We start from the raw sequence: 14,829 nt of genomic DNA, 5'->3' as shown, positions 1-14,829 counted from the left end.
CATTGCTATGGAAACTGCTTATAATCGGTACTTTTTATAGCTTAAAACCCCCAGCATCAACAAAAGGTATTGTAACTCCAATTGACAGTTGTTTGATTCCGACTGGAGACTGCCAGCTTTGGGAAGGGGATAGGGATCTTCCTGGTAATTTAAGGGAATGAATCACATAAAAGCATCCAATTCAGCTCATAAGTGTGAGCTCTGCTGACTGGCAGAGGTGCATCCACGACGCTGTGCAGGGCAGTGGGTCAGCAGCATGAGCAATGGCACCAGTTTGGCTCAGCCACCCACCCACAGCTAAGGATGGAAGGAAAGCCCTCTGTCCTCTTCCCACCTTCTCAGTGCAACCAACTCATAAGGCTTACCTTATAAATAATGATAAATAATGATCAGCACTTTTAAAAAGGCTTTGATACCTTGTGGCCCATCTGTGTTGGCCAAGATGAGTGCCTGAGCTTTGCCTTCGGCAGGAAAGGATTTACACCAACCACAGTAACCCATAGAGCTGACCAGCAGTTTCTGGCCACACACAAGTGAACAGGACAGGAGTGTGCAAAATTGGAGATACTGGAGGAAAACCTCAACATTTTAAATGGACCACATGAGTCCCCTATGGCTGGCCTCACAGCCCAGAGGAACCTCCCTTGCTTCTGCTCATCTTCGAGGTGTGACTGTGGAGGAAAAGAAGGGGAGGATAAAACTCACGGCACCTGTGGCAGCTGGGAAGAACACTCCAAAAACACTGAAGAAGGACTCCCCCTGGCTGTAGTCTGGCAGTGTGTTGTTGAACATGAGCTCTTCAGAGTAGCCAACAAAGCCGTGTTCTGCAGAAACATGGAGAGGGAGAGAGAAGCTCAGAGACCACAGGGACTGCAGGAGAGCCTCCAGCCTGCTCCCACAACCAGCCCTCCTCTGCACACGGGTGACAGCAGAGGTTGCTTCCAAGCCCAGTGTGAAAGGATGAATGGCAACTTATTTGGTGGGAAGAGAAGGCAGATAAAAGGTCAGGGTGGTTCCAGGGAAGGTGCAGGCCAAGCACGTTGAGAGGCACCTGGGCTGGGCGGCTCTCGCCAAGCCAGAACATGGATCATGTCGGCTCCTGGCTGTGAGCAAGCAGCACATTTTCCTGTAAAACACACAATGAGGAGCAAATGCCAAGACCTCGGGCTGTGCCCTGCTCCGCACATCGACTGCTGCCTAATCTTCCCCAGGTCATACACACATAAGTTTTACAGAAGATGAGAGAGAGGGCAAAGCAAGGCGTGGGATATCAACATCATGCAACTGGTTTCGTGGGTATGTAATGGAGGACCCTGTTCCGTCCCTTCACACTGTAAGATCCGGTCAAATTCTTCCACAGACCTGAATTTGTCAGAAATAGTTGAGCCCAAGAGCTGACATGCCAGCAGGACATCATAGAATCACAGAATCATAGAATGGTAGGGGTTGGAAGGGATCTTTAGAGATCATCCAGTCCAAACCCCCTGCAGAAGCAGGGTCACCTTGATCAGGTCGCACAGGAATGTGTCCAGGCAGGTCTTGAAGACCTCCAAAGAAGGAGCCTCCACAACCCCTTTGGGCAGCCTGTGCCAGGGCTCCTTCACTCTCACAGTGAAATAGTTTTTTCTTATGTTTAAATGGAACTTTTGTGTTCCAGCTTCATCCCATTACTCCTTGTCCTGTTGCTAGCTACTATAGAAAAGAGGGATGTCCCAACCTCCTGACACCCACCTTTTAGGTATTTATAAAGGTTAATAAGATCTCCCCTCAGTCTCCTCTTCTCCAGACTAAATAGCCCCAGTTCCCGCAGCCTTTCCTCATAAGGAAGATGCTCCAGTCCCCTGATCATCCTGGTTGCTCTGTGCTGGACTCTCCAGCAGTTCCCTGTCCCTCTTGAGCTGAGGAGCCCAAAACTGGCCACAAGACTACAGATGAGGCCTCACCAGGGCAGAGTAGAGGGGGAGAGGAACCTCCCTTGACCTGCTGGCCACACTTTTCTTGATGCATCCCAGGATGCCATTGGCCTTCTTGGCCACGAGGGCACATTGCTGGCTCATGGTTAGTTTATTATCAATCAGGACTCCCAGGTCTCTCTCTGCAGAGCTGCTCTTCAGCAGTTCGACCCCCAGCCTGAACTGGTGCATGGGATTGTTCCTTCCCAGACACAGGACTCTGCACTTGTCCTTGTTGAACCTCATGAGGTTCCTCTCTGCCCAACTCTCAAGCCAGTTCAGATCCCACTGAATGGCAGCACAGCCTCTGGGGAATCAACCAGTCCTCCCAGTTTGGTGTCATCAGCAGCTTGCTGAGGGTACACTCTGTCCCCTTATCCAGGTCGTTGATGAAGATGTTGAACAAGATTGGCCCCAGAACCCATCCCTGTGGAACTCCACTGGCCACAGGCCTCCAACTCGATTCTGTGCCATTGATCACCACCCTCTGGGCCCTATCATTCAGCCAGCTCTCCATCCACCTCACTGTTCACATCGATGAGGAAAGGTTTTAGATGCTTATAGGCAGGAAAGATAATTCCTGAATGTAGGCTAAGGAATTAATGATACACCTTATTAAATCAATAATTTCATTTTCCATGGGCAAAGCTGCTTTTTAAATGGAGTATCTTAAACTGTGGAAATGTCTCCTCCCTGTCAGTAACTCAGATGCTTGTGCCAGCTGTGGGTGGGAGGTGAGCAGAGTCAGTTCCCTTTTCTCTCCTGCCGCTACAATCTATTTCCACAAGATACGCGGCTGCAACAACTTGAATTTTCTCATTAGCAGGCAGGATGTTGTTTATGGCTGCACAGGGTGATGGCCAGAAATTTAAAAAAGGACTCCATCAAAGCTGTCCCATGCCTCAAAGACAACATTAATGATGTTTGGACAATAGATTAAACCGGAAAATTAAATCAGAGCTCTGAAGGCAAGACATATCCACTTAAAGGCTCGGAATATAACTAACCACAGACCTTTGAAGTTGCCACAGAAAAATCCTACAGATAATCAAAAGTTTCCTACTCCATCTGCATTCATTGTGTTGCCCAAACATGGATGGAAACACACTGATAGAAGAGGTCTCCTGCTGCTAGCTAGGCTTTTTAAAAGCACCAGCTATCTTCATTAGGAACAAGCCCCAGATGAGATTTAAAGGGAATAAGCTCAGCACAACACACTGACCTCTGAACCTCACAGATGTCTGCAGAAAGTGCAGCTTCTGGAGAAATAAAGAGGGGATTTGTGTAGGCTGTTATGTTCCTGCAAGACCAGTCCTGAGCTTCTTCAACTGGAACTGGTGCCCAGGACTGCACGGCATGTGGGCTGGCTGCAAAGCTCCCAACAAACTGCTCCAAGGAAAATTTCCAATGTCTGGCCAGGGTTTTTTTCACAAAGTATGTGCACATCACAGAAATGTTAATGCTTCATTACCAGAACAAAACAAGTGGGCAAAATATTTATCTTGCCCCAAGGAGATCTGCAGACCTTTTCCAACCCTGCTTCTGCAGCAGCATCATGAAATACATCCGTGTTACTCTTGACAAAAGTTTGTGCCACCAGTTCTTAAAAATATCCTGTGAAGTGGGCTGTAGCTTCTCCTGATGTCTTACTGTCATATTCTTCTGTCTTTGTCATCTAAGTTTCCTATACCGTGTAACCAGCATCACCCTGTTTGGAGTTCATGCTGCTATTTCTTGCCTGATGCATAAGCTAATTGCATTTTTCAAGAGCATCCTTTCACCTACTGGAAATGTTCCCCATCCTGCGCTGGGGCAGTCAGCAGTTTCTGCCAGGCTGTAAAACTTTATGTTTGTCTCCATCAAACCACAAATCGTCCTTTTCACACCGCTTCCCAGCTTGTGTGAGGTCATCTGGAAGTCTAACCCTCTCAGCCAGGCTGCTGGGAGCCCTTCCCAGCTGGAGGTCATATGCAAATGGAATCTGTGTATTCTCTTTTCCATCATCCAGGCAGTTAAGAAAAAACAACAAATAATGTCAAACCAAAACCAAACCAGGCCCTTGCAGAACCTCATCAGGCACAGTGCCTTGCTTTGAAAGTGAACCATCTCTAACCAGGGAGTTTCAAATTGGTTTTAGGGCTATATAATTTGATGATGGGCCGATCTTTGGGTGCCATATGTCTCTTTTCATACAAAAGGCCAAGTATTTGATCAGAATATATATTCTGTAACACTGTTTTGGCCATGCCACGGCCAAAGAGAGAACGTGAGACCCACGAGTCTGACATCTGGCTTGCACCTGTGTGCATCTAACCCCTGTTTATCCTAAGAAGCCAAATGATCCCTTATGCATTCATCTGCTGTTCCCTTTCCTACTTTATCCTCCTAAGTGTAAACCCTGGGTGGAAGAGACAAAGCCCACAACTATGGCAGATGTGACTGGAACCACAGAAAACACCAGCCGTGGATTTGTTGAAAGAGTCACAGGATGCACCTACATCTCTGTCCCACTCCTGCTTCCTTTCCTCGTGGCTCTGGCAGGCGAGAGGAAACCCGGCCATTCCACATTTCCCCTTTAGACAGAACCAGGAGCTTTCTTGTACAATTAAAGTTCACCCAAACGTTACTTGTTATTGCAACTTCACCTCTCAGTCAGCCACCTTCCCATGAAGCAAAGCTGAGGTCCCTTTTGATGAGCTTCACCCCAGGGTTTGCCACGGCCATCGATTTAAGCGCGCTATCGGCACGCGACCACGAGCCTCTCCTGGCCGCAGAGAGCCATCTGTGACCCCTCCCAGCTGTCACATTAATGGCACTAATTGTAGCTGACTGGGCAATTGGGCTGAAAATCATCCAAAACAAAACAGGAATCAGCAACTGAGACCAATCGGTTAAACCAACAGAGCACTCAGCAGAGTCAATTATCCACATCCCATTGAAAGTGCACTTCAAAAGGATGAGCTTCGGAAGGAGGAGGGAAGGAAATGTGATAGGGTCTATATTTGGCTCTCTGATCTCCAAACTAGGCAAGATCCTTCTATTAATTATTTTTTTTTCCTGGTCAGAGGCTCTCTTCCTCCAGCTCACTGCTGAGGACACGATACCCAAAGCCAGATTCCTCCCTCCTCCCTCATTACTAAACGTCTGTCTGACAAATTTTGCTCTCAACTACTTTATGCAACCCCACAACCTCTGGATCCTGCCTTTAATGAGCCTGCCTTCAGTTGCCTTGCAGAGGGCTGAAGTGCTATAAACAAACTTCCAGTGTCATGCTAGAGGGGAAAGAATCTGGTTCCTTCTCTGTGCCGTGTCAGCCTTATGGGAAATGCACAATAAAGAGCAGTAACAATTCATTTTCCTCATTAGATGCTCAATAAGGAGGAGGCAGAGAATGAGTTCCTCAAGTGGCTGAGCTGAAGTAAATAAACAATAGGGAAAAACACTGACTCAGTGCAACATCTGAGTTATTCCTGTGATTTTGGACAAAACAAGCCCTTCCAGGTGCCTGTATTAAAACAATGTACCACCTAGCAAGTTTCAAATGGAGGAGCATCCAGGATGAGCAGCCTCCTCTCCAAGCAAAGGAGGACCACAGGGAGCTGCACATCAGCCTGATGCAGGCAGAGGAGGCCAGGATCTTCATGCCCTCCTCAGTCACCACAGATGCTCAGAGGAGGCACCAGTCTTCACCTGGTTGCCACCATTGTATTCCTCCTCCAACCCAGCCAGCTTCTACATTTGCTTTTCTTGCACTCTCTCTCACCTCTCTCCCTGTGGTAAAGGATGGAAACAGCTGAGGAGGTTTTCAGCCCTTTGGATACCCCTTAGCAGCACAGTCTCTCTGTGAAGCCCAGGGTCTTGGAGCAAGACTCCAGGAAGCTGGAAGGGGCACGAGGCGAAGCCATGGTTACGTGGGGTCAGGCCATTATACAATGGCACAGAGGATGACAGCATTGCCAAGTTCCAGGCAACCTGGAGCTCATTACAGATTAGTCAAGTTTTGGCCAAATTCAATAAGCCTGTTCACAAGCTTAACGTTAAGTAAACCCTGACACCGAGGCAGGGGCTAAATAGTGCAAAAATGGAAAACCACCTTAAGAAACAGTTCCCAGCAGCCAGTCACGTATTGCACTCTGCTTGTGATTAGAGATTTTAATTACAAAGGTGAATGCTGAGGGCTTGAAATGGCAAGATTTTCTTTTCCTAAATAAGTAAGCCCACACATTCCTGCCTGGAAGGTACTTGCTGAGATTTGCTTTCAGAGGAGCAGCTGGAAGTGTTTCTCTTGCAGCACATTTCCCAGGTCTGACCCCAGCGTTTTCAGGACCCTGGGTGATGTAAGATATGGAGAGCCAAGGAGTAATTATATATTCCCAGCACAATTATCTCCTCTCTCTCTCTCTTTCCCATTTCTTCTTCCATCTCTAAACCCTTCTAGCATAAGCTACAAAGCCCAGTTGTTTCCCCTTGGACAACCTGCCCAGCTCCAGCACACACCTAGAGAACATCCTGGTGTGGGTGCTAGAGATACCTGGGCACACCAGTGTGGAGACAACAGGAATGGTCCTCACAGCCTGGTCCCACAGCTGCCATCCTCATCCTGAGCACACACCTCTGCAGCAAGGTAAAGTTTCACTACTCATCAGCCACATGCTCACATTTTTCTCCTCCAAACCCTTAGCCCAGGGCAAGGCACAAGCCCGGGACTTCTGAGCTGTTAACTCCCCAGGGGGCCAGTCAAGCCCTGTCAGGTTGGTAACTCTCAGAAGTTGCATTTTATCAGATGACTGTTGGGTGGCCTAAATCACATTAATTTCTACACAGGTTGATATGCTCTACAGCAGGGAAAGGATTGAATTGTCCCTCCAAAAGTCCTTGCAATACTAATCCTTCCCCTGCCTGTGGAAGCTGTTCATCCATGGGTCATTTACTTGTCACCAAACTCACACAAATGTACTTATTATCCATAGCCTATCACAGAAGAACAGCATCTTTGCTTGCCAAAGGAGTCAGGCATGCCTGGCTTTAATGAAACAATCTTTTGATGCCAAATCACCACCAGTAGTAAGCTTTTCAGCAGCTCAGCATGCAATTGCAGATATATAGGATTAACCATCCACACAGACACTTTGGATGCAAAGAGATACATGCAAAGCCATGAATGTTGTCCAAACCTCACAGTCTTTTTATCTTTGTGTTCCCCTCCTACACTATGCAAACATTCTAATTTAATTTAAGGCAGCAAGCAGCACAGGATCCTGACACAACAGCTCTGAACGATGCTCTGTGCCACTGCAGCCACACTCTGAACGGCTCTGGGCTTCCCCAGCAAACAGGGCAGCTGCATGTGCCAGAGAGCAAAGTGGGTCCAGCCTACCACAACCACAGTCCAAGGAAGGCCTCTGAAAATGGTGCACCTCTCCAGTAGGCTGCAATCATCAAAGGGGCTTGAAGAGGGCACTAGGGTCACAAGTAACACTTGAATCATCTTTCCCAACAGAGTAAAGATCAATCAAAGCAGTGCAGTGGCAAGATGCATCCCCCCATGCTCACGCTTGGCTTCCTGTGCTTGGGTTTCTCTAACACTGGCATTAACAATCACATGTCCATGGCTCCTCCATGGAAAAGGCTGGGCCATTTCAGCAGCCTTACCTTTGCATCTGCCCAGCTCCAGCTCACAAAGGCCTCCCAGTATGTTTTCCCAGGCAAGCCCAGCTCTACCATCAGTAGTGCCGGGCAGTGTCCTGCTGCTGCCAGCCTGGTGCAGGGCAGGTGGAGGCAGAGACGTATGAGGAAAATGTTGAAAGGCTGGGAAGGAAAACTGAGAGTAAAGCAGCTCTGGAGGTGGACAGAAAACAGCACTTGGCCTGTGAGATCCACAAAGGGATTTTCACCAGAAAGTCACAGTCCTCTAAGAGATGGGAGATGGTGAGTTGTGAAAGTGAAGCGTGTTAAAAGGCAGAGAGGCACTGGTAGGTGAGAGAATTAACACAAGCCTTGCTCAACTCATACGGGGATACAAAAGCATTTGAACACCTTCCAGGACGTCTCCTGCTTCACCTTTGGATATAGAAGTTTTGGCTGGAAAACTGGGAAGAAATAGAAGGAAAAAAGAAGAGCTGCAGAGGAGCAGAGCTGGAGGAGGATGGGATGGATGGAAGGCATCGATGCTACTGTCCCCTTACAGCAACCACTGGACTCATGTACCCAGGGGACCACAGTCACCAAATGCAGGTTGGCCTTTTCTGCAGCCCCTGATACAGCATGTGCCTGTGACTCAGCCTGGGTTAGTACATGTTTCCTGTGAGCAGAAGCACCTCTGCTCCATGCTGGACTTGTGAGAAGCAGTATGGCTATGCAGCTAGAGACAGGGCACATGCAGTGCAGCCCAGCCCTGACAAGCAAAGAAAAGCAAACATAAGACTTCTGATATCTGTCCCTGCAGATTCACCCTCCATGTGTCACAAATGACATCATGCCTCAGGATTGTCTCAGTCCTCAGGGCCACATTCTACCTGCTGACAGCTCCCACAGCTTCACTATTTCTGCTCTGGGAGTCTTAAACCAGGTGAGGGGAAAAAATAGAGGGGAATTGTTTGGGTTGAATACAGGCAGGTCAATGACTATGCAGCACTAAGAAGGCAGCTATTATGCAATTAACACAAGGGCAAGCTGAGAGATCAGCACAGAAAGAGTGCAGAGTGTCTGCTGGAGCTGTCAGGGCTCTGGGAGACGGGACATGTGGGAGCTTCCCAGCTCCTGCTCTTCCTCATCCCACAATGCTGCTGACAGCCCTGAGCACAAAGGACTGGAAAGAAGAGGAAATAAAAATGGAAAGGGACTAAATTCCCCCTGTAATTTCATCCTAAGTCCCAGAAGAGCTCAGTGTGATCACAGACCCCAGAGCCACAGGCAGCAGGAGGGAAAGCAGCAGCGCTGACGCTGCTGTCTCCCCATGCAGCAGGATGAGGCCAGCTGAAAATGAAGCACTGGGTGCCATAGCAGGCATCTCCTCACCCCTCCCTGGCCACACAATGAGGCATCCTCAAAAATGGCAAACCAAAGCTGAGCAGCAAGAGGCTGTGTGGGGCAGGGAGAGGAGCTCACTGCTATTTTTCCACTTGTGGTGAACAAATAAGCTCCTGCTTTACCATTAGCAGCAGGGAGATGGTTTCACAGATGAGGACAAACAGCACATTTACGTTTCGAATTCGTCAGAGCTGCGAGTAGCAAAAAATAGACAGGTTTCAGTGAAAAAAATAAACTGGCAAAGAGGTTGGAGGGAGAAGGATCAGAGCGGTTTTAAAGCAAGAAGGAATGGAGTTCCCTTGCCCAAGACTTTCTCTACACCCAAAATAAGCCTGGCAAAGCCAAAATGAGAGATTATGTAAAGTCTGTAATTGAAGGAGTGAAAGCCACAGCTAAAACAATCTCAAAAGGCCAAGCCCTGAGAAAGGCAACTCAAGCCCCTTATCTTTTGATGGAAAAGAATGTACTCCCTGAGATTAATGACGTGTTTACCCGAAAGGAAATCGCCGCCCTTCTGAAGCAGCGAGTGTTTGTTCCTCCCCAGCCCCTGTTTTCTGCTCCAGAGCTGATCTCCCAAACCTCCTGTTTAAAGTCAGCACACAATACAGCTTCCTGCTGCCACGGGCTCTGAGGGATCCCACCATTAACCCTCTCCCTAAAAACCACCCTCCATCACACCTGAATGTCCTGGTCACTGCCAAGGGGGGTGAAAACAAGGTACTTAGGTCACACTTGGAGTGACAGCATGGAGACAGGCATTTAGGGGGTTGGAATATCTCTCTTACAAGGAAAGGCTGCAAGACCTGGGGCTGTTTAGCCTAGTGAAGACTAAGGGGGCACCTTACCACCACTTAGAAATACCTACAAGGTAGAAGATGAGAGCATGGGGCAACACTTTCCAGTGACAGGACAAGGGGTAACAGGCACAAGCTGGAACACAGGAAGTTCTACCTGAACATGAGAAGAAACCTCCTTCCTGTGAGGGTGAGGGAGCCCTGGCACAGGCTGTCCAGGGAGGGTTTCCAAACTTGATTGGTTTCCAAACCCATCCGGACACATTCCTGTGTGACCTGATGGAGGGGAGCCTGCTTTAGCAGGAGGGTTGGACTGGATGATCTCTAAAAGGCTCCTTCCAACCCCTACTCCTTCCAACCCCTGTGATTCTGTGATCACACTGACAGCTGCCAGAAACCTTGCCTGCAGAGTGATGAATCACCCCTGACCATAAATATTTCTCACTTGAACAGACAAATTAGCAAGCTCAGAGCCTGGCAGCGCTGTCCAGGGGAAGCACTCACTGTCTACTGCCCTGTCTTTGTCTCCTCTGAAGATTCTGGAAGAGGCTTCTGAGAAGATGCTTCTCTTCTCACTTTACTGGGTGTCTCTGCAGTATGCCCTGCAGCCTGGACTCTTTGGAAGAGATTTAACACCAGCTGGTGCAATGGCCTGCCATGTTATGGGAGGCATGGAGGAGCATGGTATTTCAGCACTGAAAACCTTCAAGTGAGCAAGAAAGCCCAGAGCAGACATTCTAGGGGGTGATCTGTTTGAGGAAACCTGCAAAAAAGCCCACTTGGAGACCATCAGTCCTTGGCATACATGACAAACCCAAATGTTCACACCCTCCCCCTCTGGAAAATGCACTCTCAGTCCATGCCCTATTTCCTCATGGAACATCCCAGCCGTGAGAGCCATCAGGCCACCAGCATCCTCCTCTCCCTAAAGCAGAGAGACCTGCAATAATGGGTGCTGGCCAACAGCTAAAAATCATACAAAAAGGCAAAATAAACAAAGGGAACTCCTTCAATCTGTCAATTTTCATGTCACCCCTCTCAGATTATGAAGCAGCCCATGTTTCCCCCAAGCTCTCCCCAGCCACATCACATCTCCAACAGGACTCGGCTGGGTGGGAGGATACACTTATTTCTGCCCAATTCTGCTTTATCTCCACCTCAGCTTCTCAGGAGGATAGAGAAGAGGTAAACCACCAGCAAACACAAGAGCACCCACAGAGCCTGAAAGCACACACACAAGCAGCTCCTCGCTGTGGAAGCGCAGCACCTTGCAAATAAAGGAAAGCTCAGGAGGGTGCTTGTGGAAGTTATTGGGAGAGCTGTTTGGCACAGTCAGCCCACATTTTAATGTGGGTATTTCAACTTTATAAAGTCCACTTATGTTTTATGTTATTTAATGCTAACTTCCAGACTGGCTATAGCATACAAAATCCTTCCATTCCTGTTTTATTCTTTGATGTGGTATCTGCTACCTGGCTTCTTCAGTCATACTCAAACTAGCCCACAGAAATGGTTTTATTCACTACAAAGAGGACAAGAAGCAAAAAGTCCCTTGCTTCATCCTTTTTCTAGGAAAATAGTTTGCATGAATGGGATATTATGATTAATTACAGGGTGGTATTTGTTGGAAGTCACACCCAAAGTCTCCCCATTTAAATCAGAGAACACATTTCCCCTACCAAAATCACATTTTTCAGCGAGGAGAAAAGAAAACCAACAAGTACCACTGGGCCATCATCCAGTGAAGGTCCAACCAGGCTAAAACTTCTTGCCTACAGCCAAAAAAGGCCAAAACTGATTAACACAAGCCAGCAGAGAAGATGATGAGCAGTAGATAAGGATCCATGTGCCAGGCAAAGCTTTCTCTTTAGCCTAGGAGAGGCATGTGAGTGAGAAGCAAAGTGGCTAGAGAAAGAATGGAACACAGAATCATAGAATGGTAGGGGTTGGAAGGGACCTTTAGAGATCATCCAGTCCAACCCCCTTTCAGAAGCAGGGTCACCTAGATCAGGTCACATAGGAACATGTCCAGGCGGGTCTTGAAGACCTCCAAGGAAGGAGCCTCCACAACCCCTCTGGGCAGCCTGTGCCAGGGCTCCCTCACCTCACAGTGAAAACATCTGGAAATTATCTTGGTAAATTAAATACCTAAATAAGGAAAGCTGTTTCAGGGCACAGCTGAACTGGGGGAATGAAAAAAGAAGTATAAATCCCTCCATCTATTGGAAACATTTCTTTAGTGGCACTAAAAAAAAGTGGCAAAAAAAGCCACAACAATGCAACAAGATAAAGCTGTCCTGTTTAGACACAGCAACAGGGAGAGATGGAGAGAATATGGGGTGATATATAATCTCCCTAAGCCAGTCATTTTTATTAGGTCTTCAGCATTAAAGAAGTTGCTGCTGAACGGAGAGCCTGCACGTGAGGTTGTCGGGGTGAAAGCCCATGTGAAGGCAGTGCCTAGCAGGAGACAGAGCAGGCTGAGGGAGTTCAGGGTTTCATAGACTCAGAGAATCATTATGGGTGGAAAAGAGCTTTTGTTTACAAGCTCGAGGAAGATGAGCTCAGCACTGCCTCCCAGGGAAACAGTAAAGAAATGTAAAGGTTAAACCAACCACGTACAACACAGGATGACAGAATGGTGGGGGTTGGAATGGACCTCTAGAGATCATCCAGTCCAACCCCCCTGCAGAAGCAGGTTCACCTAGATCAGATTACACAGAAACACATCCAGGCGGGTCTCAAAGACCTCCAAGGAAGGAGCCTCCACACCCTCCCTGGGCAGCCTGTGCCAGGGCTCCCTCACCTCAAGAGTGAAATAGTTTTTCTCATGTTTTAATGGAACTTTTTGTGTTCCAGCTTCATCCCATTACCCCTTGTCCTGTTGCTAGCTACTATAAAAAAAAGGGATGTCCCAACCTCATGACACCCACCCTTTAGATATTTATAAATGAGATCCCCTCTCAGTCTCCTCCAGGCTGAACAGCCCCAGTTCCCACACCCTTTCCTCGTAAGGAAGATGCTCCATTCCCCTGATCATCTTGGTGGCCCTGTGCTGGACTCTCTCCAGCACTTCCCTGTCCCTCTTGAGCTGGGGAACCCAGAACTGGACACAGGACTCCAGATGAGGCCTCACCAGGGCAGAGGAGAGGGGGAGCAGAACATCCCTCGACCACACTCTTCTTGATGCATCCCAGGATGCCATTGGCCACGAGGGCACATTGCTGGCTCCTGGTTAGTTTATTATCAACCAGCACTCCCAGGTCTCTCTCTGCAGAGCTGCTCTCCAGCAGGTTCTGTGTAAATCACAAGCAGTATTACCTATTAAGCAGTTTAAACTTATGACAACCTCAGCAAAGCCTCTCCTGCTCCACAGGTGGACCTGGGCTAGCTCAGCCCTGAGGGTACCATGCAGTGGCATGTTTTAGGGTGTCAAATGGAATCAGGACCCTCCTCCTCATCCTTGGGAGCACCTGGCAGAGAGCAGCTCACTCGCAGGGCCCGCGAGATGGCACAGCCTGGAGAAGATGAGCAGAAGAGGTGTTCCAAGCAAGGTGGTTTAATGCAGAAACAAAGAACATCAGCTGGTCCCCAAGTCCTTGAGAGACCCATAGCTGTGGGTTTTGGCTGCAGGAAGGGAAAGGTTGCCTGAGCTAGAGTCCCCAAGGATGCAATGGAATATGCATCACTGCACATTTTTAAGAGCAGGTTAGATGCACACAGCATCCCCAGCACAGTCCAGAGGGTACAGGAGGGCCTCAGCTCTGCTCCCCTCCTCCTTACCCACCTTGCACAAGATACCTCAGGCCAGTGGGCCCAGAAATCCTTCCTGGCCTTGGTAGGCAGGGGCACAGGGATGCCAGCCCTCAAGTGAGACCCCTGCTCCACCACAAAGCCCTGCTTCTGGGCTCCTCCAGCAAGGAAACACCACGGCAACCACTCTACAGGCAGCACAGCAGCGTGGAACCACACAAACTTACCTCTCAACCTCAGCTTTTTACTTCTTTTTTTCCCTTTTAAAATAACCTGCTTTAAATACCTACTTCAGAGAGCCTGGACAGAGTGGTGTAAGCTTTCCTCTCACTATCTAAATAAGGCCCCTAACAATGTTATCACTTTTCAAAACACATCTGTCCCGCAGCTCCTAGCCCAGACAATTGGCAGGTAACCAGTTAATAAATGTCTTCGCCAGACTGTTGAATAGGCTGGCCCAGGCTCAAGAGTGATGTCAGGGCCATTCAATGCACTATAATTGGAAAAACCTGGGAAAAGCAATCCTCTGTTTTTTAATAAATAAAGAGTGTATTAGCAGGCTCCTGCTTTTATTCACCACGGTGTCTACCTTGTTCAGTAGCACAGCAGGGGTTTTTTTTTCTGCTGCTGCTGCTCACTCAGTGATTTCTACTTGGAATTTGATGCCAGTTTCCAGATGTGTCTCGGGCCAGGAAGTCAGCAATCAGCCTGGATAAAGCCTTTGGGATTAGCTGCAGATCATCTTCTGACACACACATCCTTCCTGCACCCTTCTCTTCTGAATTTGGGGCACACCCCTCGTGCCCAAAAATAAAATAACACAAGTCAAAGCCAAGCCAAAGCCCCTGCTTAGGACACTTTGATCACTTTCTTGTTTAATATGTGATAATATAGTTAATGAATTCAATCCATCAAAGCCCCTGAGGCACCATTTGAGGGTTCTTTACAACACCAGAGTGTTTATGTACATAAATCACTTGTCTAACAATCACAGGTTCCCTGTCTGCTGGAGCAATCCCAGAAGCTCATCTCACACAGCTCCTCATCAGTGGTATCCAGGAGAGAGCCTCATGACTGCAGAATGCCTGAGGGAGGTGAATCCTCCAAAGGACTCACCCTTAGAAGAAGAAGTGAGGGTGATAAGTGAGTTTTCTGGGCTCTGTGTGAGTCACCTGGAGAAGCTGAAAGCCTAAGTGGGTGACATGAAGGATGTGGTTTATGTGGGAAATAATCCTAAGCAGAAGCACCCCGAGAGCATCGAGCCTTTCAAACCTCCCTGTGTCCCTCAGAAACAAACCACA

At 48.3% G+C, this 14,829-nt stretch overlaps 1 protein-coding gene across 2 annotated transcripts in view; it reads right to left on the bottom strand.

The window, feature by feature from the left end:
• Positions 1 to 14,829, bottom strand: part of SLC12A8 (solute carrier family 12 member 8) — a 62,925-nt gene that overhangs the window by 26,092 nt on the left and 22,004 nt on the right. For both annotated transcript variants that reach the window (XM_062004758.1, XM_062004757.1), the window contains exon 6: positions 711 to 824. In XM_062004758.1, the coding sequence (XP_061860742.1) occupies positions 711 to 824 (114 nt within the window). The remainder of the gene's footprint in view (positions 1 to 710; positions 825 to 14,829) is intronic.

The sequence above is a fragment of the Colius striatus genome, chromosome 11 (assembly GCF_028858725.1).
Source record: "Colius striatus isolate bColStr4 chromosome 11, bColStr4.1.hap1, whole genome shotgun sequence".
NCBI classification, from domain to species: Eukaryota; Metazoa; Chordata; class Aves; order Coliiformes; family Coliidae; genus Colius; species Colius striatus.
This window is presented reverse-complemented; position numbering and strand designations above follow the sequence as displayed.